The sequence below is a fragment of the Cajanus cajan genome, chromosome 4 (genome assembly GCF_000230855.2).
Source record: "Cajanus cajan strain Asha chromosome 4, NIPB_CcT2T_4, whole genome shotgun sequence".
Lineage (NCBI taxonomy): Eukaryota > Viridiplantae > Streptophyta > Magnoliopsida > Fabales > Fabaceae > Cajanus > Cajanus cajan.
Window position 1 is genome coordinate 6332022 of NC_138520.1, and position 26315 is coordinate 6358336.

Genomic DNA, 26315 nt, shown 5'->3' on the forward strand with positions numbered 1-26315 from the left:
TTAAAGTGGAACCAAATTAAATTTTTTTAACATTATAAGGGACCAAATTAGGGTTTTAGCCAACTATTGTCTTTGATGTTATCATAGATATATATTTGTGAATAATCAATTTTATCCGGACTCACAAAAATAATGAAATAGACATCTACTATGAAGAGGAGGAGCTCTCAAAGTATGGAGGTGACAACAATGAAGTTTGAACCAAAAAAAAAAAAAAATATATATATATATATATATGTTAAGTAGCCTAGAACGGGCCGTTCCAATTTCGGAATGGGCCGTTCCTAGTTACAAAAAAACACAATAACCCTACTTGAGAACGGGCCGTTCCAATTGGGAACGGGCCGTTCCAAGTTAGTTAAAAGGCCTCAATTTCCTTATCTGGAACGGGACGTTCCGAATTTCAAAACGGGTCGTTGTGCTTTTAGAACGGGCCGTTTTGAATTTAGAACGGGCCGTTCCAGATTTACATTTAGCTCGTAACGGTATGATCCAGAACGGGCCGTTCCAATTTTGGAACGGGCCGTTCTGGTCAGGTCTGACGTCTATAAATAGACGTATTGGGCACTGTTTTCAGGACCGGAAAATTTTCGTCCAATACTCTTTAGAGCTCGAATTTTTTTTCTCTCTCTCCCACCCTCTCTTTTGTATTTCTTGAGATTTGTGAGAAACCTCTGTAGTGTGAAAGGTAGCCAAAAAGCACCTTCTTGATCATCATATTCAAAGATTCATCTCATTTGGTATCGTTCTTTTCTTAACTTTTTTTTCCTTCTTTCTTTTATTTATTTGTTTATTTTATTTTTTTATTTATTTTTTGTTTATTTATTTATTTATTTATTTATTTTTGTTTATTATTTGTACATAGTGAATATGATTTTTTGCCTTTAAGATTATTATTTATAAAAATATTTAATATACGACCAATAATAATGTTAAGTGAATAACATTTTTATCCTTAACATTATTAGGTCCTAGGAGTTTAATGACTAGTCATTTGCTAGCTTAAACTCTCATTAACAAATTTGTTCTTTTAAAAAAATAAAGATATGTTGCAACCAATAACGTTAATTAAGTAGCACTTCTATTTTTAAAATTATTGGAGGGATTTATTGATTAGCCATTTGCTAACTTGAATCCTTATGCAAAATCTATTTCTTTAGATAAAAATATAAACATAATTTTGCTTTACGTATACATTATTTTTATGGTTAATGATATTAATTGAGTAGCATTTCTACCCTTTAATATCATGTAAATCTTTTATTATCAACAAATAAAGATCAATAACATTTGATTGAATAGCAATTCTATCTTTCATGTTATTGGAGGGGTTTATTGATTAGCCATTTGCTAACCTAAATCCTTATGATGTTTTTTTTAATAAAAAAATATACAAAAGAAACATCTCTCATATTTAAAAAAAAGATATATATATATATATATATATATATATATATATGTATGTATACACCTTTTTGAGGAATAAAATAAATGTTTATAAATTTATATAATTTTGCGCAATTAATTAAAGGTACTATTTTTACGGGCGTTGTAGGGTGCTAATACCTTTCTTACACGTAATCGACTCCCGAACCCAACTTTAATTTTAAAGATTCTTTTAAAGGGTTTTCCAATGTTTTTCCCTTGAAATAAAATATTGGTGGCGGCTCCATTGAAAAGAAATGTTAGCGTCATCCCGTCGTGATCCCGGTTACGACAGATGGCGACTCCACTGGAGATGTTTGAGAGTCAGGCCTTATTAAATTAATTGCACAAAATTATGACTTTATAAATATTAATTTTTTTCCTTTCCTTTTATTTTATTTTTTGTTTTATTTATTTGTTTTGTTATTTTTGTTTGCTACGCATGTGTTGTTTGGATTTAAGCTTAAATTAGAGTTTTATTTATTTTATTTGCATATCTGTTTGTTACCCCACACACCCACTAACACTTGTACCTTACACACTTTGGGATCTATACCCGAGCCTGTGCGAACCTAAGAAGAGAAGGTGGCTTGATGACTGTTATTGAGGGGCTTAATGCTCACTTGACCGTTATTGAGTTACTGCTCAGGTTGTTACTAGTAGCATGGGTTAATCATATTGAGAGGGTATGTTCCCTACTTGTGATTGATTCATGTGCTAGGTCCTTATTTATATGATAAGGGCAACCTGGGGACCAATAAATCTTGAGGAGTTTTTAGACCCACCCACAAAACCATGCACTAATAGGTGGACTTAATGACCTTCCAAAGTAGGGTGTTAACCTTAGAAATTTCCTACCCTAGGTTTACCGTAATAGGTCACATTGTACTACTCTCTATCCCTCTTTTTGTATGTTCATACTAACAAAAAAAACATGTTAATACATTCATGCATCATACATTTATATCCAATATCATTTTTTAGGTTGCTTTTCTTGCCTAAAATAATTTTTTTTCAAATAAAGGATAAATGATAAAAAGTCATTCATACATGCATATTAGGGACATAGTAAGTCACATTTTAATTAAGTCTTTGTCTCATTTTTTTTTCTTCTTTTCATTTAATTAAGTTTTCATCTCATTTTTTTTAAACCTTAAAATAATTGATAGTATTCAATATGGAGGAGATTCAAAATCATACTAGCAATGCATCAGGGTTAAGCAAGAGTATCAAAATAAATGTGCTAAAAAAAAGATCTTCCAAAATAATAGCACATTTGACTTGATATATAACTCGTTTTAGACATCATTTATTGAGGAGAGAATTCTCCCTTGAGTGATTGTTAATCACATTTCGATCTTGAGATGATTGATCCTTGTTTGAAAATGTGGTTCGTACTCTTGCATTGCTAGTAAGATGACCTTATCCATTGGGGAGTGAATGCTCCCTTGAAATAAGTGTCAACCATTGTATGACCTAAGGGTTTTTTTTGCCTCTAGCGTTGAGATGTGGGGAGTCGCTCTTCAATTTAAATACAAAATCAATTTTTCCAAAATTTATTTCTTCTTCCTTCTCTTTTATACTCATAAAATTCACTTTGTATTTAGAAAGTAATAAAGCAAAAAAAAACAAAGTGTTTCCTCGGTAGCGTTATAGAACACGTTCTCAGGCCACGATCATGGATGAGATGGAGGAACGTAACGAAGAACTGAGAAATGATATCAATCAATTGAAGGAACAAATGGCCCAAATTCTAGAGATGTTGCAGTCTATAAAAGTGAAAAATGTTGAAGGGACCCCTCCAGTAGCTAGAGGAGAATCGTCAACTTCTCTGCGTATCCACCTGGTTTTACCCCAAACTCATCACAACGACAAGCTCTACATCTTAATAGACCCGACCAACAAGTTGTTCCTCCAGAGGTCAAATGGCCACCATATGGCCTTCCACCCAACTACACACCTCCAACAATCATGGACCCTCCGGATAAACACCAACCATTGGTGAATCAACCGCCTACACGGTTGCAACCTACCCAACCTGAGGTTTCACCCATGAATGTTGCCTCTTATAAACATCAAGTTCCCAACCAACCTCCTTATTTTTATACCCCTCACATGGCCTACCCAAATAGCACTGCCATCTCACCATATCCTCATCAACCTATACATCAAGCTCTGCAAGTTTCACCCGCAACACCTACCGCACGACCACCTTAATTTACCCAGCCATGGAACCAAAACTCTAGTCATATGAGGTCACAAAATACCCAAGATCGGAAACCATTTGAGTTTGACCCTATCCCTATGTCCTATACTGAGTTGTTCCCTCTCCTACTACAAAATTCACTAGTAGTACCTTGCCTGATGAAGCCCGTAGAACCACCATATCCTAGGGGATACGACGTTAATGCCAAATGTGATTATCATTCGGGAGCTATTGGTCATTCCCTTGAAAATTGCAGAGCACTAAAAATTAAGGTACAAAGTTTGACTAAGGCTGGGTGGTTAAACTTTAAAGAGGATAATCCTAATATTGGGAACAACCCTCTACTAGGTCATGGAGGGTCGACAGTTAATTCTGTTGAGGGGAATAGATGGGGTCCCTATCAGTGATCTACGAGAAATCTGTTGAAGTGCGGGGTTTGAGTTTCCAAACTCAATGGCTGTTGTTGAGCAAGACTTTTGTGAGGACAAATATGCTAGTCTGGTTCACGCTTGTCCACTGAACATGGAACTTAATAATTGGGAGATTGTCAAGCTGCCTGTGGTTGTTAATTCAAATTTTAAGTAATTTTCTTGTAATGTCAGTCTTATTGTTCTGCCCAAGGCTTTAAGATTTTTTTATTTGAATAAGGGCTCATGTATTTCCTTTTAAATATTAAATAAAATGCATTCATTCTTCTTTCACCTCTTACCTCTTCCTTTCTCCTTAATCTTTTTATCAATCTTATCCTAACTTTAAAGAATGCGAAAAATGCGCTTGAAAGTGATAATGCTAGTGTTGCATCAAATAATTTTGATTGTGTAGTTAATCAGACTTGTGAGGAAATGGAAAATGATTGCTTTAAATACTAGATGTATGTTGATAAAATCAATGCTTTACCAACTTTTCTTAATGTTTTGTCATCACCTTGGCCATTTTCAACGTGGGGAATGGATGTTATTGGCCCCACTGAGCCGAAAGCGTCAAATGGACATCGTTTCATTCTGGTTGCTATTAACTATTTCACCAAATAGGTTGGTTGAAGCCGCTTCATATGCCCATGTGACTCAAAATGTGGTTGCAAGGTTCATCAAAAGGGAATTTATTTGTCGTTACGGTATGCCAAGCAGAATCATCACTGATAATAGAACCAACTTAAACAATAAGATAATGACAACATTATGTGTTGACTTCAAAATTTAGCACCATAACTCTTTCCCATACCGCCTAAAGATGAACGGGGCAGTTGAAACAACAAACAAGAACATCAAGAAGATCATTCAGAAAATGGTGGTGACATACACAGATTGGGATGAGATGCTTCCATTTGCTTTACATGAGCAACAAACAAGAATATCAAGAGGATCATCAACTGGGGCAACCCCATTTTCCTTAGTTTATGGAATGGAAGCAGTCCTTCCAATCAAGGTTGAAATTCCATCTTTAAGAGTATTGACGGAAGCCAAATTAGAAGAAGCAGAATGGGTCCAAACCCGTTTGGATCAACTAAATCTCATTGAGGAGAAAGGTTGAATGCAATTTTTCATGGCCAATTATACAAAAAAAAAAAAAAAAAAAAAAACTCGCTAGATTGAAAACCTAAAAAGGCGATCTAGGAAAAAGTTAGAGTGACTTGCTTGGTTGAAAATTCGAGAGACCAATCTAAAAAAAAGGGGTATATAAAAAAAATGCTCGCTAGATAGAAAACCCGAAAGGGCAATCTAGGCAAAAGTTAGAGCGACCCGCTAGATTGAAATCTTGAAAGAGCAATCTAGGCAAAAATTAGGGTCAACAACAACAAAAAAAAGAGAAGGCTCGCTAGATTGAAAACCCGAAAGGGCGATCTAGGCAAAAGTTAGAGCAGCCCACTAGGTTGAAAACTCAAAAGAGCAATCTAGGCAAAAACTAGGTAAAAAAAAACACAAAAAAAAAAATAAAGCTGGTTAGATTGAAAACCTGAAAAGGCAATCTAAGCAAATTCAGAGCGACATGCTAGGTTGAAAACCCGAAAAAGCAATCTAGCAGATAGGTATCATGTCAATTTTTGAGGTATCAATTGGGGCAAGCCATGGCGGAGCTGAAAACTGGGGCAAAATGCATTGAATTATCCTCTAAAGTTTATTAGCGAGCAATCAAGATTATTGAAGTGCAGTACTAGCATAGTTCATTTGGAAAGTGTCACTCACATGATAAATACCTCCCATTCCTACCGTTGTATATATATGTCATTCTTGTCATACAATGACTTCTTTTGTAAACACATTCTTACTCTCTTAAATAAGATTATCCTACCTCTTTGTTGTCAATTCTTTTTGCATTTTATGATAATATACTGAAAGGAAATGCATGTTACATGTTAAAAAATTCAAGGCATTACAAATTATTTTTATGAGTTTTAAAAGTCACAATATGCTTGATAATTTCTTGATAAATGTTACAAAGCGCAACCAACAGGATAACGTTGTTTCAACTCATAAGTACTTACAACAGCTTAAGGGTAACCCAAGAGAATAATCGACTATCATTCAAGTCAAAAGTATCCAAAGGCCTCACTAATCCATGATCATTGGCTGTGTGTCACGATGAGGAATTTATTACCAAAAAAAATAGCAAAAAGGGAAAGGAAAAGAAACAAAAGTTTAAGTCTTGAAAGTTGTGTCTCATAACATTTTGCATCATATCACTGTTGCATCACATTTCATTTGCATCTCTTGCTTCCTAGAACTTATGACGTAGAGTTTTTAGGCTAAGCACTTACTTCACATTTGACTTTCTATTTAAGCCCAGTACTTACCTGGCACAAGTTACAATTTCTTTTATATAAGCCCAATACTTACCTGGCACAAGTTACATTTGCTTTTGTATAAGTCCAGTATCTACCTGACACAAGTTGCATTTTTCTTTTGTATAAGCTCAGTACTTACCTGACACAAGTTACATTTTCTTTTGTATAAGCCCAATATCTGTCTGGCACCAGTTATATTTTTCTTTTAAAGCTCAGTATCTGCCTGGCACCAGTTATATCTTTCTTTTTAAAGCCCAGTATTTGCCTGGCACCAGTTATATCTTTCTTTTAAAGCCCAGTATCTGCCTGGCACCAGTTATATTTTTCTATTAAAGCCCAGTATCTGCCTGGCACCAGTTATATTTTTCTTTTTAAGCCCAGTATCTGCCTGGCACCAGTTATATTTTTCTTTTAAAGTTCAGCATCTGCCTGACACCAGTTATATTTTTCTTTTAAAGCCCAGTATCTGTCTGGCACCATTTATATTTTTCTATTAAATATCTACCTGACACAAGTTGCATTTTTCTTTTGTATAAGTCCAGTACTTACCTGACACAAGTTACAATTTCTTTTGTATAAGCCCAGTATTTACCTGGCGTGACCCATCGACTAATCCAGCACAAGCATTTAGTCGATCCAATATCAACATTAAATCAATCCAACACCAGCATTTGATTGAATTAGCACCAGTATTCGGTCGATATAGCACAAGCATTCGACCACTCCAGCATTAGCATTCAGTTCATCAACATTCAATCAATCTAGCACCAACATTTGATTGAATTGGCACCAGCATTCGATCGATACAGCACAAGCATTCGACCACTCCATCACAACCATTTAACATTGACATTCGGTTGATCAAGCACAAGCATTCAACCACTTCAGCATAAACATTCGGTCGATCAAACACAAGCATTCGACCACTCCATCAAATATTGGCATTCGGTTGATCAAGCACAACCATTCAACCACTTCAACATTGACATTCAGTTGATCAAGCACAAGCATTCAACCACTTCAGCATTGGCATTCGGTTGATCAAGCACAAGCATTCAACCCCTCCAGCACAAGCATTCAACATTAACATTCGATTGATCCAACACTTACACTTGATGATCCCACAACATTCTAGCATTGGACTGTTCAAGCAAAAGCATTGAATCTTTCAAGAACTTACTACATCAACAATAGGAGCTATGTCTTGGGTAGCTGGATAAAATTAATTCACATCTTTATTTATTTCTTATCACAAATGATCTAAATTACCTTATTTAGATTATTTAATAAGAAATAAATAAAGAGGGGCAACTGTGAATAATCAATTTTATCCGGACTCACAAAAATAATGAAATAAACATCTACTATGAAGAGGAGGAGTTCTCAAAGTATGGAGGTGACAACAAGGAAGTTTGAAGCAAAAAAAAAATGTTAAGTAGCCCAGAACGGGCCGTTCCAATTTCGGAACGGGCCGTTCCTAGTTACAAAAAAACACAATAACCCTACTTGAGAACTGGCCGTTCCAATTGGGAACGGGCCGTTCCAAGTCAGTTAAAAGGCCTTAATTTCCTTATCTGGAACGGGACGTTCCGAATTTCAGAACGGGTCGTTGCGCTTTTAGAACGGACCGTTTTGAATTTAGAATGGGTCGTTCCAGATTCACATTTAGCTCATAACGGTATGATCCAGAACGGGCCGTTCTGGTCAGGTCTGACTTCTATAAATAGACGTATTGGGCACTGTTTTCAGGACCGGAAAAATTTCGTCCAATACTCTTTAGAGCTCGAATTTTTTTTCTACTCTCTCTCTCCCCCTCTCTTTTGTATTTCTTGAGATCTGTGAGACACCTCTGTAGTGTGAAAGGTAGCCAAAAAGCACCTTCTTGATCATCATATTCGAAAATTCATCTCATTTGGTATCGTTCTTTTCTTAACTTTTTTTTTTCCTTCTTTCTTTTATTTATTTGTTTATTTTATTTTTTTTTATTTATTTTTTGTTTATTTATTTATTTATTTTTGTTTATTATTTGTACATAGTGAATATGATTTTTTGCCTTTAAGATTATTATTTATAAAAATATTTAATATACGACCAATAATAATGTTAAGTGAATAACATTTTTATCCTTAACATTATTAGGTCCTAGGAGTTTAATGACTAGTCATTTGCTAGCTTAAACTCTCTTTAACAAATTTGTTCTTTTAAAAAAATAAAGATATGTTGCAACCAATAACGTTAAATAAGTAGCACTTCTATTTTTAACATTATTGGAGGGATTTATTGATTAGCCATTTGCTAACTTGAATCCTTATGCAAAATCTATTTCTTTAGATAAAAATATAAAAATATAAACATAATTTTGCTTTACGTATACATTATTTTTATGGTTAATGATATTAATTGAGTAGCATTTCTACCCTTTAATATCATGTAAATCTTTTATTATCAACAAATAAAGATCAATAACATTTGATTGAATAGCAATTCTATCTTTCATGTTATTGGAGGGGTTTATTGATTAGCCATTTGCTAACCTAAATCCTTATGATGTTTTTTTTAATAAAAAAATATACAAAAGAAACATCTCTCATATTTAAAAAAAAAAGATATATATATATATATATATATATATATGTATACACCTTTTTGAGGAATAAAATAAATGTTTATAAATTTATATAATTTTGCGCAATTAATTAAAAGTACTATTTTTACGGACATTGTAGGGTGCTAATACCTTCCCTACACGTAATCGACTCCCGAACCCAACTTTAATTTTAAAGATTATCTTTTAAAGGGTTTTCCAATGTTTTTCCCTTGAAATAAAATATTGGTGGCAGCTCCATTGAAAAGAAATGTTAGCGTCATCCCGTCGTGATCCCGGTTACGACAATATTCAACTTACACATTTTTACCTTTTTATTTATTTTTTCATCTCAATTAAAAAGTCGGGTGTAGTTAAAAAGTAACATTTTCTCCTACTTGTTATTTTTTTCTCAACACGTTTTACTCGGTAAGGCAAAGAAGACATAAAAACAAAAGTAACTTGGTTTCATTTAATAACAAATATATTGAATTTCCAATCAAATTGTTAGTGCTTCCAGTCAATCATATTTAGAGTTGGAATCAATGCGCATATACCTTCCAAACACACAAAAACATACCATGCTACAAATTTGAACATGATTTTTAAAAGGCTTACATTTATTTTTCGTTATCGTAATTTATATTTTTTCATTTTTAGTTTTTTTTTTTTTTTTCATCCTAACATTTTATAATATTTTAAAAATATTTTTTGCCATCAATTTCTATTCAAAAAAAATCTTATATGACAAATAAATTTTTGTTGTGTATTCTATAAACATATATTTCACACATTTAAGAAATTAATTTTTTTAATATATTTAATACTTTTAATGGAACACTAATTTGTTTTATTAGTGATTTTTTAAAAGATTTAAATTAGAGAAAAAAATTCATGATCACTAATATAAAATTAAGACAATATTTTTTTTTTCAAAATCTTACTAATTAAAATTTAAATAATTTTCTTAAAGTGATTTCATATTTTAAAATCTTTTCTAAGTGCATAAAATAAAATAACTTCATATTTATACAAAATAATTAAAACTATAAAATATTTTTTTAGAAGAACCAAATTAGCATGATGTTTTTACAATCTTATTACTATCATTTTCGTTGATTGTTTATATATATATATATATATATATATATCATACTATTTTTATAGGAATTAATCTTTATATTCATTTTGATGCCATTTTTTTATTGAAATTCAACATAAATGTAAAATAAATTTTAAAATGTAATAAAACTTTTCAAATTAATAATTTTATGATAATATTTATGTGTGCATGTATAAATTTTAAATAATTGTATGATTTTATGTATTAAAAAATTAATTATAATAAAATATATTACTTAATTATTTTGATTAAAATTAATTATTATATATATATATATAAACTTGGAATAGGGAGTCTGAGACAAATGATGTTATTGGCCTTGCCTTAGCCACGAGCCTACACTCTTGCAATGCATGAGTTATTATATGATGGGGAAGTAGTTGAGCACGAGGTGGATCTCCTCCATGGTGAAGTGGTGACCGGTGGCAACCTTGTAGAGGTGGTAGTGGTTGAGAATGAACTAAGTGTCGTTGTTGAGATCGTAAATTGTAAGAAGTTACTCCTTGTTGAGGGGATTGATGTTTGGATCGAGAGATTTAGAGTTTGCAATGTCAGATTTGGATTAGAGAGGGGGAGCGCGATCATAAGAGTGAGAGTGAGAGTGCAATAAAGTGAAATGAAGTACATTTTGAAATTTTGTCTAAAAAAATTTAAAATTAATTTACCTACATGATAATGATGAAGTGAAATATATAACGAATATAATATATATTTTATTTGTTTTATAGAAATTTTTTAAAAGTAGTTAACAATAAGAATTATTTTTAAAGAGTTATAAAAGGTTAGGATGAAACAAAAAAAATTACAAATTAAAAGTAAAAAAAGGATAAATTACCTGGACAAAAACTATATGTAAACCTTTTTCAAATCATGTTTGTAGTTAATCCATCCAAAAGTTGTTTTCTTGTTATGAACTTTCAAAACCAATGTGATAGTTAGTGTTACTGATATGCTTAGTCACTTTGGAGTACCTCAAACTGTTTTAGTTAAAGGCTTTGCAATATACTATATGGTGTTTGGTTCTGGTGATGTCTTTAATAGCTAAGGAGGGTCTTATTACAAGGGAATACTCTAATGTTCAGGTTAATGATGATTTCAGCATAATGACAATAAGATAGAAATATTTTAAGCCTAAATGGTGGTTATCTCTAATATTAATAAGCATTGGATAGTATGGGTTATTGATGTCTCCAACTTAATTATCTCATATGATTCCTATATTGTCCTTATAATTACAAATAGCTACTTCATAATGAATGTATAGTGAGATCATAAGTTAATCTCTGAAATAACAGTAAGAATGGAATTTTTATTCTTGCAGGGTAGTTTTAAAAATTATTTACTTAAATGAAACTAATTCACTACAAGAATTTTGCAGATTAGCGAGGGAATTTAGCGAGGGATATAATTCCTCTCTAATCCCTCGCTAATTAGTCACAAGTTCATATTTTACAATCAAGCCACATATATGGTTTTAAAAATATATATGTGAAATTTTCTAGTAATGAACTAAAAAATATCAAGTTTCTATTTGCAGTAAAAGATACTAATAGAACGGAATAGTCGGAAAGATAATGTTAAAAACCTTCTATAGCGAGATAATTGCTAGGGAAATATTGCGAGGGAATAGCGAGATAATTGCTAGGGAAGTATTGCAAGGGAATAGCAAGATAATTGTTAGGGAAATGTTGCGAGGGAATAGCGAGAAAATTGCTAAGGAAATATTGCGAGGGAATAGCGAGAGAATTGCTAGGAAAATATTGCGAGGGAATAGCGAGAGAATTGCTAGGGAAATATTGCGAGGGAATAGCGAGAGAATTGCTAGGGAAATATTGCGAGGGAATAGCGAGAAAATTGCTAGGGAAATTTGCGAGGGAATAGCGAGACAATTGCTAGGGAAATATTGCTAGGGAATAGAGAAGGGTCTGCGAGGGATATTCAGCGAGGGAATTGCAAGGCTTTAGCTAAGAAATATAGTAAGGGAATAGAGAGGGGTTTGTGAGGGAACATTAGCGAGGGATTAGCTACAAATTAGAAAGGGATATTTTGCGACCCCTTAGCGAGGGAATAGCGGGGAAGCTTGACCGCAAATTAGCGAGCAAATAGAAAGCATCCTTAATATAATTAGCGAGGACCTTAGCGAGGGATTGGCGACGGATTTTGCGAGGGATTGGCGACGGATTAAATCCCTTGCTAATTAGCTACCTGTATTTAGCGAGGGAATGGTCTCTCGCAATTTCATCACTATTCCGTCGCAAATCTGATTAGCGAGAGATTAGAGAGGAAATAGCGAGGGAATAGTCCCTCGCTAATATGTAATTTTCTTGTAGTGATTCTTTTGAACTATTTACACTTTTAAAGTTGTTTTGTATAATGTCATTATGCCTCTTAATAACCTAGGAGACACAAGGGTCCTTTTTTGGCATGAGCCATTTTGATATCCCTATGGTCAATAGCAACACTAACGAAGTCACTATTGATTGTAGCAATTTGTTAAACAATGTCATGTGTAATGGTTAATTTTTTTTTATAAGGATTGTTATAGAGTGTAAAGACCCTTTTTTGTTATGATTCATAGTTATACTTTTTTTTTTTTTTTATTACAACCCATAGCAACTCATAAAAAAAGGGTCCTTATAGAACAAAAACCTACATTTCTACCATTTTGTTATGCAATAAATTGACAATTTAATTTTAAATTATTTTCCAATATTAGTCTAATATTTTAATAAATAATCATCTTAAAAAACAATCCTTACATTACAGAAATGGTATCTAATTCAATCTTTTTTACATCTAAATTTTAAAAATTAAATAATTGATATAATTTCTATACATTACAAAAAAAAAATTAAAAAGAAAAACTAATTTTGCAAATTAAATTTATAATTTATCCTAATTCAATTCTCTATAGACTTGGAGCCAACTAACATAATCTTTTATTTTGTTTATTTTGTGAAACGTTATTCTTAACACTCTTTTTTTTTTTTTGAAACAACCAATAATATATTGAATATGTGGCACTAGGGGTGCCACAAACCCACAATTACAATGAAAAACAAGGTAAGGTATAGTTAGTTTATGAGCAAAGCTAGGCAGCAATCAAGAAGGTCTACATATTTAGGTATAGTTTATCCCAATAGAGAGCACATGTAGCCCGGTAGGTACGCCTAGCCACCATATCAAATCTCAGACTTGACTTCTCCACCCATTTTGCCAGCATTGGGATGGACACGCTATCCATTGATCAAAGGTAAAGTCCATGAGGTCATTAAGCTTCAGCCACAACCACACAGTAAGGTGTAAGTTGGCTTTCAATTCCTCTAGCGCAGTCACCCTTCTTCTGAAAATCTTGTTGTTTCGTCCATTCCAAATACACCATACAACAGCACTCCTAACAATATCCCAACCCTTCATTTGGCGAAGACCAGAACATAGTTGTGGGTACTGACAATAATGTAGCCTCACTGTTTGAGGCTGGACTGTGCTGATAGAAGCCCAAGAAAAATAGTACTTCCACAATTGGTCAGCAATTGGGCAGCTGAAAAAGAGATGCGGTAATGTCTCTGGTTGCTCATTGCACATCACACACATTGAGTCTAGAGGAGGCAAGACGATGCCTCTTCTTAGAAGATTATCAACTGAAGGAAGAGCATTATGTAGCAGACGCCATTGCAAGATCGCAGCTTTAGGTGGGATTTTCATATGCCAAATGTGAGCCAATAAGTCGTCCACCTGACCATTGTACTTGAGATCATGTAATGCCTTGTAGGTAGAGCTGACCGAGAAGAATCCTGACTTATCAATAGGCCACACCCATCTATCCTTAGCATGTTTTTGCAAGGCCACTGTGGAGACTGCATGTTGAAAGAATGTCCATTGCTCTTGATCTCTCTCTAGCCAGTTTCTTCTCCATTGGAATTGCCAGTGCCAATCCTCTCCCTCCCAGCAGCCCATGTCAGCCAGCTTATAACTTTGTTGCTTTGAGTTGACATACACCCGAGGAACCTTTTGCAACAAACTTTCTTCTCCTATCCACACATCCTCCCAGAAGTTAATTTCACCCCCATTCCCAATTTTCCACCTCTTAATTTTATCAAACCATTGTGACTGCTCATGACTTCCACAACATTTCTGTAGATCCCTCCACCACTCAGACCAGAATCTATGTTGTCGACCTCGTTGTCCCCCTCCCAAGCTACCATGGCCACCATATTTTGAGTCAAGGATGCGACTCCACAAGGTATCTTTTTGATAGAATAAGTTCCATCGCCACTTTGCAAGTAGAGAGGCATTGAAACATTTCATGTCCTTTATCCCCAACCCTCCTAGACTTTTTGGAGACGTGATCGTTTCCCACTTTACCCAGCAGATTTTCTTTGTCCCTTCGTCCATGCCCCAAAGAAATCGCCTTTGAATAGCTATCAACTTTTTATGTATTAATGCTGGCATCCTAAGGAAAGACAAGTAATAGAAGGGGATAGCTGATAGCACTGAGTTAATCAAACAGACTCTCCCAGCCATAGATACGAACCTGTGTTTCCAGTTGGCAAGCTTATCTTTAATCTTCTGTAGTACCGGTTTCCATGTAACTGAACTCCTAGCTGAGGCCCCGATTGGCAGACCCAAGTATGAGAATGGAAAGTGGAGTGATTTGCAATTTAGCAAGTCTACATACCTTTTTGTAAGACTGTTGTTCACACCTAAAATGCCTACATTGCTTTTGTGAAAGTTGACTTTGAGTCCTGATGTCAATTCAAAACTCCTCATGAGGCACTTGACTGTAATTACATTTTCCATGGTTGCCTCTCCGATAAAAATTGTGTCATCTGCATACTGTAATAAGCTGACTGGCACCTTTTTCTCCCCGACTTGATACCCAGCAAATTTACCTTTAGAAGTTGCCATCCTCATGAGCCCTGTAAGGCCTTCAGCCACGATAGTGAACAGGAACGGTGCTAGTGGGTCACCCTGCCTGAGACCTCTCTGTGGAATAAACTCTTCTGTAGGACTCCCATTAACTAAAATAGACACGGTGCTTGTGTGGAGGCACTCCAATATCCAGCTTATCCACTTATCGCAAAAACCAAGCCTTTGCATCATGTATTTCAAGTACTCCCAGCTCACAGAGTCATATGCTTTTTCAAAATCTGCTTTGAATATTAAGCATGACTTCTTTTGCCTTCTAACCTCATCCACAATTTCATTAAGTACGACCACCCCATGGAGAAGATTCCTATTTTCAACAAAGGCTGACTGAGCTGGATCTATTACTTTTGGGAGAACCTTTTTTATACGTTTTGCAAGCAATTTAGCCAGAATCTTATACATGCAGCCAATGAGTGAGATAGGTCTGTACTCACTCAGTTGTTGGGGGTCCACTTTTTTTGGCACAAGTGCAATGAAGGACGGGTTTGACCCTCTCGGAAGTCTCCCAAACGTATGAAATTCATTAATAAATCTGATGATATCCTCCTTCAAGTTGTCCCAACATTGTTTGATAAACTTAAAATTGAATCCATCTGGGCCAGGACTTTTACTTCCATTACACTCCCACACTGCTTCCTTTATCTTTGACTCCTGAAAGACTTTTACTAGATCATCATTATCCGCCTCTGTTATTTGATTAAAGACAACACTGTCCATTTTTGGTCTTCTCCAACCTCCTTCCGAGAATCGATCTTTAAAGTAGTTCCTCACTTCTTCTTTAACTTGTTGTGGGTCCTCCACCCATGCACCTGCAATTTTCAATCCACTAATCATATTCTGTTTCCTCCTCCAATTGACTATCGAGTGGAAATACTTTGAGTTACAGTCTCCTTCTGCCATCCACTTGACTCTTGATTGTTGTCTGAGGATGGATTCATTTCGCTTTGCTAGACTCCAGAACTTTTCTTGCAATAGTACTCTCTCGGTTCTCTCTGCATCTTGCAGCTCTCTATCATCTGCTTTCTTATCTATCTCATCTAAGGAGGCCTCCACCTGGCTCAGCTGCTTCTGAAGATTTCCAAAGTTATCCTTGTGCCACTGTTTCAACTTCCCTTTCAGTCCTTTGAGTTTTTCTTTTAAAATAAGTGCCCCTGTCCCTTGTACATGTATCTCCGACCAAGCCTTCCGAACAAATTCCATGAAATTCTTATCTTGGAACCAGCAATCCAATGATCTGAACGGTTTAGGTCCCCACTCCAAATTAGCAACCTTCAATAGGATAGGGCAATGATCTGACACATTCCTTGATAAGATGAATTGTGTACTTCCTGGCCATGCTGTCGCCCAACCATTAGAGATGAGGAACCTATCCAGTTTGCTTCGAGCCATTCCATTAGGCCTATACCAAGTAAACTTCCTTCCCACTACTTGTATGTCTTCAAGCTCCATATCTAAGATGAAAGAGTTGAACTCCTCTCTGTCCACAGCCCCATGATCTCCAGCTGCAATACCTTGCCTCTCTTGGGTTAGCCTTACACTGTTAAAGTCACCCAAAACACACCAATTATCTATAGTACTTTGATCTTTCTTGTGTTTTAGTTGTCCCCATAGCTCTCGTTTTTGTGTTAATCCACCTGGAGCATACACATTCACTATTACTATGCGATGCCCATCCTGCTTCCAGATTCCTTCCAAACCTAAATAACCAGGTCCCATAAAAGTATTAGTTACCTCCAAGCATTCGTTGTTCCACAAGCATAATAACCCTCCTGCCAAGTTGATAGCAGGAATTGCAGCTGATTCAACATTGGTATCTCCCCACAAAGTTTGACATAATTTTTTGCTGGCTTCCGATAACTTTGTTTCCTGTAGACACAGTACCTGAACTTTCTCCCTACACACCAACTTTCTTATATATCGCCATTTGATCTTGGCTCCCAAACCTCTTATGTTGTAGGACATTATTCTCATTGATCACATTGTACTTGACCCTTCCCAAATGCCCCATTTGATCTTTGCTTTTCTTTTTGGTCACGAAATTCCATCATCCTAACCTTTTCAATTGCCTCTGCTTCCATTCCTTCACATGCTACCCCCAAAAATTTCCCTAGTTCCCATAGTTTGTGGGCTTCAGTTGCATCTCTTTTCAGCCAAAAAATAGCATTGCAGTTAACAATGTTTGAGTCAGAAAGTGTATTACTAAGCGAGATAGTAAGTGGTTTTTCCTTTCCTTTCTTTCGCATAGCCACTGCAGAGGTGCTACCCCCTTCTTTCTGCACGGCCTTGTTTCTTCCACCTGCATAATGCATTGTAGTACCTATAGGATTTACTCTTATGAGTGGCTGCCTCATATCGGTCATCTGTGGAATATTTGCACCACCTTAGCTAACCACGTCGAGTGGAGAAACGTGGCCATTTAGTGGCCGATGGTCAAGTTCAAGAGGTGTGAGGCCCATCTTCGTTGGGGATGAATTAATGCAGCATTCTTCATTGCCTGGCTGCGAGAGGTGTTCCTGATGTGGATCAATATATTTTGGACTCGTCTCCATGGCCACTATTTGTTGGAGGCTCATTCCCACCGCTTGGTCCATAGAAGGCCTGCAAACTATAGGCCCACACTCAGTCGTTTTAGTAGCTAGCCCATCAGCATCTAGTTGCCCATCACTTTCCCCAGTATTTTGTATGCTAATCCTTATGTCAGAGCCATTATTGCATTCTGCATTTACCAACTCCGCAGCCACTGCTCCATCCTTTTCGTCCCTTATACTTTTCAGTTTCGTGCTTGTCAACTTTTGGCTATCTTTTGTCCCATCTAATAGGTCAGCTTTGCTGTTGGACTGACGGTCTTTACACGACGTGTCAAAGTTTGAAAAATTCTCCACCGGTTCCCCTACCATCTCTGCCCTGAACTGAGTAACCTCCTGAGATGCTTCGTCGCCCATCTCGTTCATATTTCTAGACCATCCCGATTCAAAGGACCATCTATCACCCCCTGATTCACTTCCTTGAGACATGTTGAACTCACTTGAATCCCATTTCCAACAATGACACGTAGCTGCCTGCGCACCAAATTCTTCAATGATGGAGACATGACGTATATGCCCATTTACACGCATAGTGTCGCTAAAATGGATTGGCTTTGAGTCTGATGATTGAATAAGGATCCGAGCATAGTCCAGCCTATGGAAGTTGCTTGTGTCATCATCCAATTTAATAAAGGACCCATGTATACTCACAATCTTTGAAAAAACCTCCACTCCCCATGTTTGGAGTGGAACTCCATAGCAACGAACCCAGACCATTCTATTTCCTACAGCTACATCCGGGCTCCACTTTTGAATAGAGTGCAACATAGATAGGCAACCATCTTCTTCATGTAACCTCTCCTTAATCGTTTCTTCATCTAAGCCTGTTATAAGTACCAAGTCATCCCCTAAATACCTTAACTTTATATCTCGCGACTCATATGGAACAACCGTCTCTTGTATCTTGTCAAATAGGGACAGCTCGAGCATCCTCCCCACCCAACTACTTTCTAGCCACACGTTATTTTTCTCTTCTACTTTGACATCGTACCCCTTCCACTGTTCGTCGTCCTTTTCCACGCCTCCATCTCTGACTTCCTTCCATACTTGGTTCCTCCCACCATTTTGTTTTAACACTTGTGCATATGTCTTCCCGTTGCTCACGAAGTTTGGTTTGTAGTGCCTTTGCTTACCTCCATTTCTTTCAGTCTTTGCCTTATGCTCTGTTCTTCTCCATTCCCACCGCCGGTATTTGGGTATATTGACATGCATTTTATTATTGCCTATGACGATCTTATCCAGCTGATCTGCCAACGCCATGGCATCCGTGACACCCGCAAACCTCACGAAGCCATATTCCCTTCCCCATTTGTTCTTCCTTTGGGCTACGAAAACCTCTTTAACGCTTCCATATTTTTGGAAAATTTTCCACAGTTCCACTTCCTTGAACCCGATCGGAAACCTTGTGAAGAAGCTAGCAAGACCCTCCTCGTACGCCTCCCTGCCCTGGTCACCATGCCACTTCCTCCGCGCTCCCATGTTCTTTCATTCTTAACACTCATATGTATGTTTAGAGGAAATTTATACATGAATATATAAAATTTATCTTATCATTTATACATGACCTATAACATCATTTCTTCTTCTTCTTCTTCTTTTTTTATAGGTATCGATAACTACACTCTCTTTTTTCTTTCTTCTAACTCATAGAAAACACTATCTCTCAAAGATGTTAAAAATCAGTTCTTTTACGTAATAAGTTTTTTTTAAAAAAAAATTATACTAGAAGGGTCAAAAAGCCGCGAGAATGACATTTCTATCAATACTCAACTCCTATTTGGATAGCGGAAAATTGCGTTATTTATGGTACTGTGAAGTCAATATAGACACAAATGCTGCCAAGTGCTGGTATTCAAATGGAACTCACTTGGGCACAAGTTATTCGAGTCTCTAAGGGGTGTCACTTCAATAACACTAGCACCTGAACATCCATCTCCTCCGATGTCTCTCATCATATCCCTCACCCTTGCTACATCATCCCACCTCCCAACAATCGCATAAAGATTTGACATTAATACATAAAACCCACCGTTTTTGTAATTTAATAAAAACAATTTTTTCGCCAAGCATTCCCCAAGCTTTACATCCTCTTGAATGCAACAAGCACTTAAAAGTGCTCCCCAAACAGCAGAATCAGGCCGAATTTCCATGTTGTTAATGATTTCAATTGCTTCCTTGAACAACCCTGTCCGACCCAAGAGACCAACTATGCAAGCATAATGCTGCAAATTTGGCATCAAACCATATTCTTTTGTCATGCTACAAAAGTATTCCATTCCTGTGTAAAAAAGTCCCCCATGTGTGCATGCTGCTAAAACTCCCAAGAAGGTGATTTTATCCGGTTCTAGCCCATGTTCTTGCAGTTTAGAAAAACAACTGAAAGCTTTGTGTTCAAGTCCATATAAACTATAACCAGATATGATGGAGTTCCATGTTGCCAAACATGGATCATTGATGCTATAAAATACCTTTTCAGCATAATCTAATCTTCCACACTTGGTATACATATCTATTAGAGCAGTTCCTGTAAAATCTTCCACTTTTACATTGTTTCTAAGGATATATCCATGTAGAGTCTCTCCTATCCGCAGGTACCCCAGCTGGCAACACCCCGATAATAGACTAGTGACAGTAATAGCATCTGGCTTTTGTCCATACATGTTCATTTGGCAGAACAACTCCATGGCATCACTTGATTTTCCAGCCTGAACACAGCCGGATATAACAGAATTCCAAGTGGCCAATGGTTTTTCACTCCTATCAAAAAACAAAGACAAAGCAGCTTCTATCTCATCAAATCTTGAATACATGCTTATTAGCCCATTTACAACTAAGCAATCATTACTCAGCCCATTTTTCAATCCATAACCATGAAAAGCACACCCAATGGGAAAATGAGAAGGATTAGTAATTCCATGAAGGACACTAATCAAGGCAACTGCATCTGGTTTTATGTCTAACTGCATAGTTTGGATAAAACACTCAACCGCAGACTCTACATCACCTTTTTCACAATAGCTAGAGATTATTGCAGTTAACGAAATCAGGTCTTTCGTGGGATAACTTTCATAAATCAATTTCGCCATATCAGTGAACCGTTGCTTTGCATAAAGACAAACTAGTGAGGTTACAACAGAAGCATCACTGGTGAAGCCACATTTGATAATATAGCAATGGATAGTTTGTGGAACAGCATTAGCTGACATAAGGTTTATCATTGTCACTGGACTGGGTTGCAAACCTTCCTTCAGCATCTCTTTAAAGCACAATACTGCCTTGTCCAAAAAACCGTTTTGGCCATAGGCACCAATCATGGTATTCCAAGAAACAACATTCTTCTCAGCCATTTCTTCAAATAAGAGATGGGATGCTTCCAAGTCATCACACTTGGCATACATTGAGGTAAGGGCATTACTCAATTGAGGATCCAAACCAAGGCCAGCTTTGATTCCAAACCCATGAAGGGATCTACCCTGAAGAAAAAGTTCACGGCAACTACAAGAAGGTAGCAAACTAGCAATTGTTGTTTGGTTAGGTCTGAAACTCTGTCTCAGCATGTGCACAAAGAGTTGAAGAGCATCATGAGGATGCCCATTTTGTGAATACCCACAAATCAATACGTTCCATGAAACAACATCTTTAGAGGGCATATCTTCGAACAGTTGGCGTGCGTGGGTGGTGAACCCAAGTTTCATATAAAAGTCAATGAGAGCCGTATTTACATATAGGAATTGGTCAATGCCCCGTTTCAACAACTGGGTATGAATCTGGTGTACTTGTATCCTCGAAGTGGATGAAAAAGAAGAGTGGGAAAGGCACGTTTTGATGAGTAACGAAAAGGTAACATGGTTGGGATTGGCATTAGCTTGTAAAAAGTGTCGAAAGATAAGGAGTGCAGAGCTTGCATCATGGAAGAGAGACAGATTAAGGTTAGAAGCTAACTTCATTTCATCACGAATAGTTAATGGGAGCAATAATTAATCCTTTTCCAGTCCCTAAAAATCTGATATATTACATAAATATTAAATATTGTGATGGGAAATGAAAATAAAAATCGAATGTATAAATTGGCAAGTCAAAGAATGGGTGCTTTTCAGAATTGTATTACTATTATCTACCACGGCCGTGGAGGTCTTGTGTGTCTATAACTGCCAGAAGATAATCTGAGATGCGTAGTGCAACTAATCACTCGCGCTTCTTTAGAGTGTGTTTATATCAGCATTCATAATGTCAAATTCGAATAGATCATCTATTTATCTTTAAATATTATTCTTTATCTTAAATACTCGTTAAAAGGAGAAAATTGACTATTCAATTATATGCTCATCTAATCACAAGAGGGTCTGGCTCTCAATCCGATTCGCATGAATCCAAAAATAAATAAATAAATAAAAATCATCAATACTCATATGATAAATTTATTGAATGATACACTAAATTAAATATATTGAAATCACATTAATAATAATTTTTTATTATTAATTAATAATATATAAAAAAAACTTATTGGTAATACTTAATCATTAAATTTATGACATAATTATATAAGTAGTATAAATATTAAAAATCATATTACAAAATTCTTCAAATATTAAAAATTATTTAAAATAATCGTTAAACAATAGAGTTGGAATACAAACAAAGTCATATATTGATAAAATAAGAAAAGAAATAATAACCTATAAAACATATATATTTTAACTATTGAAAGATCCTTTTGATAATAACTAAAAATAAAATTGAGACATTATGAAATTATATATGAAATAATTTTTAAAAAATAACATAAATATATCTTCTCTGTAATCATATTTAATATGATTAAAATATTAAAACCTTAAAAAGAGTTTAAAAAAAGATTCACACATTATAAAAGCAGTCTCACAAGTGACGAAGACCAAAACAAAATTGTAGCATCATGTTCTCAAAAACTAAAAATTATATTTAACTTTTAAAATATTTATAATATTAATTTTTTATATTTAATCGAAAATTAAATTATTCGAATAATATATTTTGATAAAAATAATTTTTTTATTGAATTTTATTTATTTTTCAGTTGAATTAGATTAATTCAAGATAAAATTTTAGAATATTTATACGAAGAAAAAATAACGTAGATATATTGAATAATAATTTATGATAAAAGTTATTTTTAAAATAAAAAATAAATATTAAATTTTGAGACAACATATATAATAAATAAAATATTAGGAAAACGGAATAAATCAGATTCCACAGTGCGGATGGATATGGAGAGTGCGTGTCTTCTCCTCATTCGAAGTTTGGTGTGCAGAGATAATATGGCAAAACCGCGCTTTTTCGTTTCGACGATTCCTCTGTGAGTGTCAGGTAACTCATTCTTCCTCTCCTCAACTCAAAATCAAACCTTACCCCTTTCTTTCTCAATTCTCAACGTTTTTGTTTCTGATTCATTTTCACTACTTCATACCATTTATTTGTTTCTCTCGCCGCATTTTACATTTCATTCTCACCTTTTGCATTACAATATACCTTTTTTGCATTATTCAACTCCAATCTTATGTTGTACAACACCCCTGAAATAAGAATTAAAGTGAATACTAAGTTGACCCCACTAGCAGATCAAACATGTTGATATAAAGGTTTGGGTTGCATTCTTTAGTAGGTGTTATTATAAAGGTTTTGTGTGTGCGTGTGTGTGTTCTTGCTCCGACTTTGGAATGAAATGGCTTTCCTTTTACTTTAACATGTTCCCCCATTCTCAAAAGCAGGGCTGAGTGGATGTGCAATATCCTAGGGGTTTGATTTCTGATTGCTGCTCCCTCCAAATTAAAGATCATGATCTCCCAACACTCTGTTTGGCTTCCAGTTCGAAATGATTGTACTAAGTGTTATTTTGTTATATAAACATCAATGTCCATTGAATCACAGCCATTTATAATCATCTTTCCATTTGCCAAATAGTTCACATTTTAGAGATTTTGTTTGTAACCCACTCTAGCTTGGGAAAGTCATTTTCGTTATTGGTCATTGTTTATCCTTTCCTCTATGATGTTTGTGTATGACTGTATGGTATTGTTGCCTTGTCCCTTAGCTCAGACTTGTGCCTAAGAAATGCGTGAATCAATTGAAACCCATTATTCTTTTGTATGAGGTACCACCAGCTACCAGCTAACTCGTCAAAAAATTCTCTCCCAAACTCTTGATTATTGGCCGTGTAGGATTTTGCTTGCAAAAGATGCAGCAGGTTGTCATTCCCGGGCAAAATAGCAAGTCCTTTTTCAGTGTTAGACTAGATGTACAGAAACCAGTTGAGTCTAGAATTTCCCATGTAGTTTTTAACTTGGTTCCTAGGCACGGTCATGGCAAACTATGTCTTGGTGGAACAAAGATTGAACCTCTAGTGAAGATCGGGCACACATTCTGCCCTAGTAGGATAAGAGTTGCGGATGAATATCAAGAAAATTTGTCTGATGAAGATGACGATCTCTGTCCCGTTGAATGTGTAAGAGAATTCACCACTGATGAAGAGTTCAGCAGAATTCTGGACAAGGCTAAAGAAAATGGATCTTTGGTGGTGGTGGATTTCTTCCGCACCTCTTGTGGAAGCTGCAAGTATATAGAGCAGGGTTTTGCAAAATTGTGCAAGAAATCTGGTGATCATGATGCTCCGGTAATCTTTCTAAAGCATAATGTAAGTATGCTATGTGTTTAGCTCCTCTATATTTCAGATTCGGACGAACATTTATGTTTTATTATTCTTCTTGGAAATTAGTTTTTTTTAGTCCCTATTAAATTTTATTTATTATTAGTTTCTGAATAAATATAACTATATAAGAACTAAAAACAAGTGAAATTTAAGTACAAGTTTAGGAACTACATATGCTCATCCTCTCCCCTCTATTATACAAAGTTCTCTACAAGCTGTGGAGAAGAAAGTCATGATGAACTGATATTTACTTTATCATGTCTCTCAAACTAGAGTTTTAATTTTATTTATTAGATTGAGCCTGTTAAAATTTTATCTATAGATTGTTACGCTATTGCTTGCAGGTAATGGATGAATATGATGAGCAATCCGAGGTTGCTGACCGACTCAGAATCAGGGTATTTCTCTTTTATTGATTACTTAGTATCAAATGAAACTTAATCTGTATAAAACAGACCTGCCTCCCTTTGAGACAGCTAAGCATCAGCAATTAATCTAATCTAAATGTTTGTCCAACTTGTCTTCAAAGTTTTGTGGTTAGTGTCTTCATATGCATGATTTTTCTAGTTTATTTAGCTGGTGCACCATGCCATCGTTTTGGTTCTGGTTTGTCTTGTCTTTTCTTTTGATGTTTATCTTTAAGACTATCTTTTCTTTCTTCCCTCTCATTTATGGTTAATTAATTCTATCTACTTCCTATCTGTGCATCATTTTTGCTAGTAGCTACTGCATGCATTCACTACACTTGCGGTATTCGTGCTTTATGATACGTTGAATTTGAAAAGGAAACAAACTGATGCAGGCTGTGCCTCTTTTCCACTTCTACAAAGATGGGGTCCTGTTGGAAGCATTCCCAACCAGAGACAAAGATAGGATTGTTGCAGCCATCCTCAAGTACTCGTCTCTTGAAGCTGAAGATATCTTAGGTTAACTTCAAGAGATGAATTCACGGCACCCTCAGTGACGGTTGTGCACTGCAGGAAAATTAGTCAATTTTTGTATCTTACAAAGTTCATTGAACAACATGATGTATACTCAATAAAAAAAAGCTGTAGTCTTGTCAGCCTAATTTACTTTGTTAGGATATTTGATTGCAAAGAATTTGGTGGAGAGTTTAATGTCCACTATGATACACCCTTCACTTTCCCCATAGGTAATAAATATATTTTCTTTCTGCTTATTTCTTGTGTCTTTATATTTGACCAAGACCTTTAAGTGCCTGCAGATACCGGTAAAGAAGCCCGGCGATACCCGCGTCTGTGAATGTGATTCAAAATTAAGAGCGTGTTTGGATATATGTTGAAAACGTGGAAAACCACGTTCAACCTGGAAAACCACGTTCAACGTGGAAGTTATTAATATTATTAATACGTATATCCAAACACGCTATAAGTCGAGTGTACGAAAGTGTAATTTTATTGATAATTATTGTCTTCATTTTAGAAATATACCTCAATTCGGTAGGATAACGGAATCTCTAAGGTTCATCCTTTATTTGGAAACTAACTGAAAAAAGTAGCTAATGGACGAAAGAGGATGACATTATGCATTAACTTGCAAAGTAATACAAAATTGGTCTCTAAAATTACGAGCACCAATCAATGCAGTCTTTGAAAAAACAAAAGTTGTTGGTATTTCTTTAAAATAAAAAATCAACACTTTTTTTTTCAATAATCATGAGTCAATTTTAGTTATGAAAATGAAAACAACGGTTATTAATAGGGGTGAGCATAAAACCGAGAACCGAACCGAACCCGAAAAACCCGATAAAAAATATTACTTTTGGGTGGGTTCGGGCGGGTTTTACGGGTAAATCGGGTTAAAATTTTGATTTTATACGGGTTATATTGGGCGGGTTCGGTTTTAAATTTTTAAACCCGCTAAAAACCGAATCTAACCGAAAATGACATAAGTTTATATTTTTATTACTTTTGTATAACTAAACAACAATTGTCCAAACTCAAAAGTCTTTATTTCAAGTATAATATAG

At 35.4% G+C, this 26315-nt stretch overlaps 3 protein-coding genes across 3 annotated transcripts; 2 read left to right on the top strand and 1 right to left on the bottom strand.

The window, feature by feature from the left end:
• Positions 1-4084: 4084 nt before the first annotated feature.
• On the top strand, positions 4085-5161 carry LOC145957123 (uncharacterized). Its single transcript, XM_083073336.1, has 2 exons — positions 4085-4192; positions 4832-5161. The coding sequence occupies exons 1-2, from the start codon at positions 4085-4087 to the stop codon at positions 5159-5161; spliced, it is 438 nt and encodes a 145-aa protein (XP_082929462.1).
• Positions 5162-19438: 14277 nt separating this feature from the next.
• Positions 19439-21867, bottom strand: LOC109802813 (Tetratricopeptide repeat (TPR)-like superfamily protein). The gene has a single exon (XM_020364206.3). The coding sequence runs from the start codon at positions 21579-21581 to the stop codon at positions 19452-19454; it is 2130 nt and encodes a 709-aa protein (XP_020219795.1). The 5' UTR covers positions 21582-21867; the 3' UTR covers positions 19439-19451.
• A 962-nt stretch (positions 21868-22829) lies between these two features.
• On the top strand, positions 22830-25505 carry LOC109802213 (Thioredoxin superfamily protein). The gene is made up of 4 exons (XM_020363466.3): positions 22830-22986; positions 23388-24310; positions 24670-24723; positions 25128-25505. The coding sequence occupies exons 2-4, from the start codon at positions 23855-23857 to the stop codon at positions 25254-25256; spliced, it is 639 nt and encodes a 212-aa protein (XP_020219055.1). The 5' UTR covers positions 22830-22986; positions 23388-23854; the 3' UTR covers positions 25257-25505.
• Positions 25506-26315: the final 810 nt, after the last annotated feature.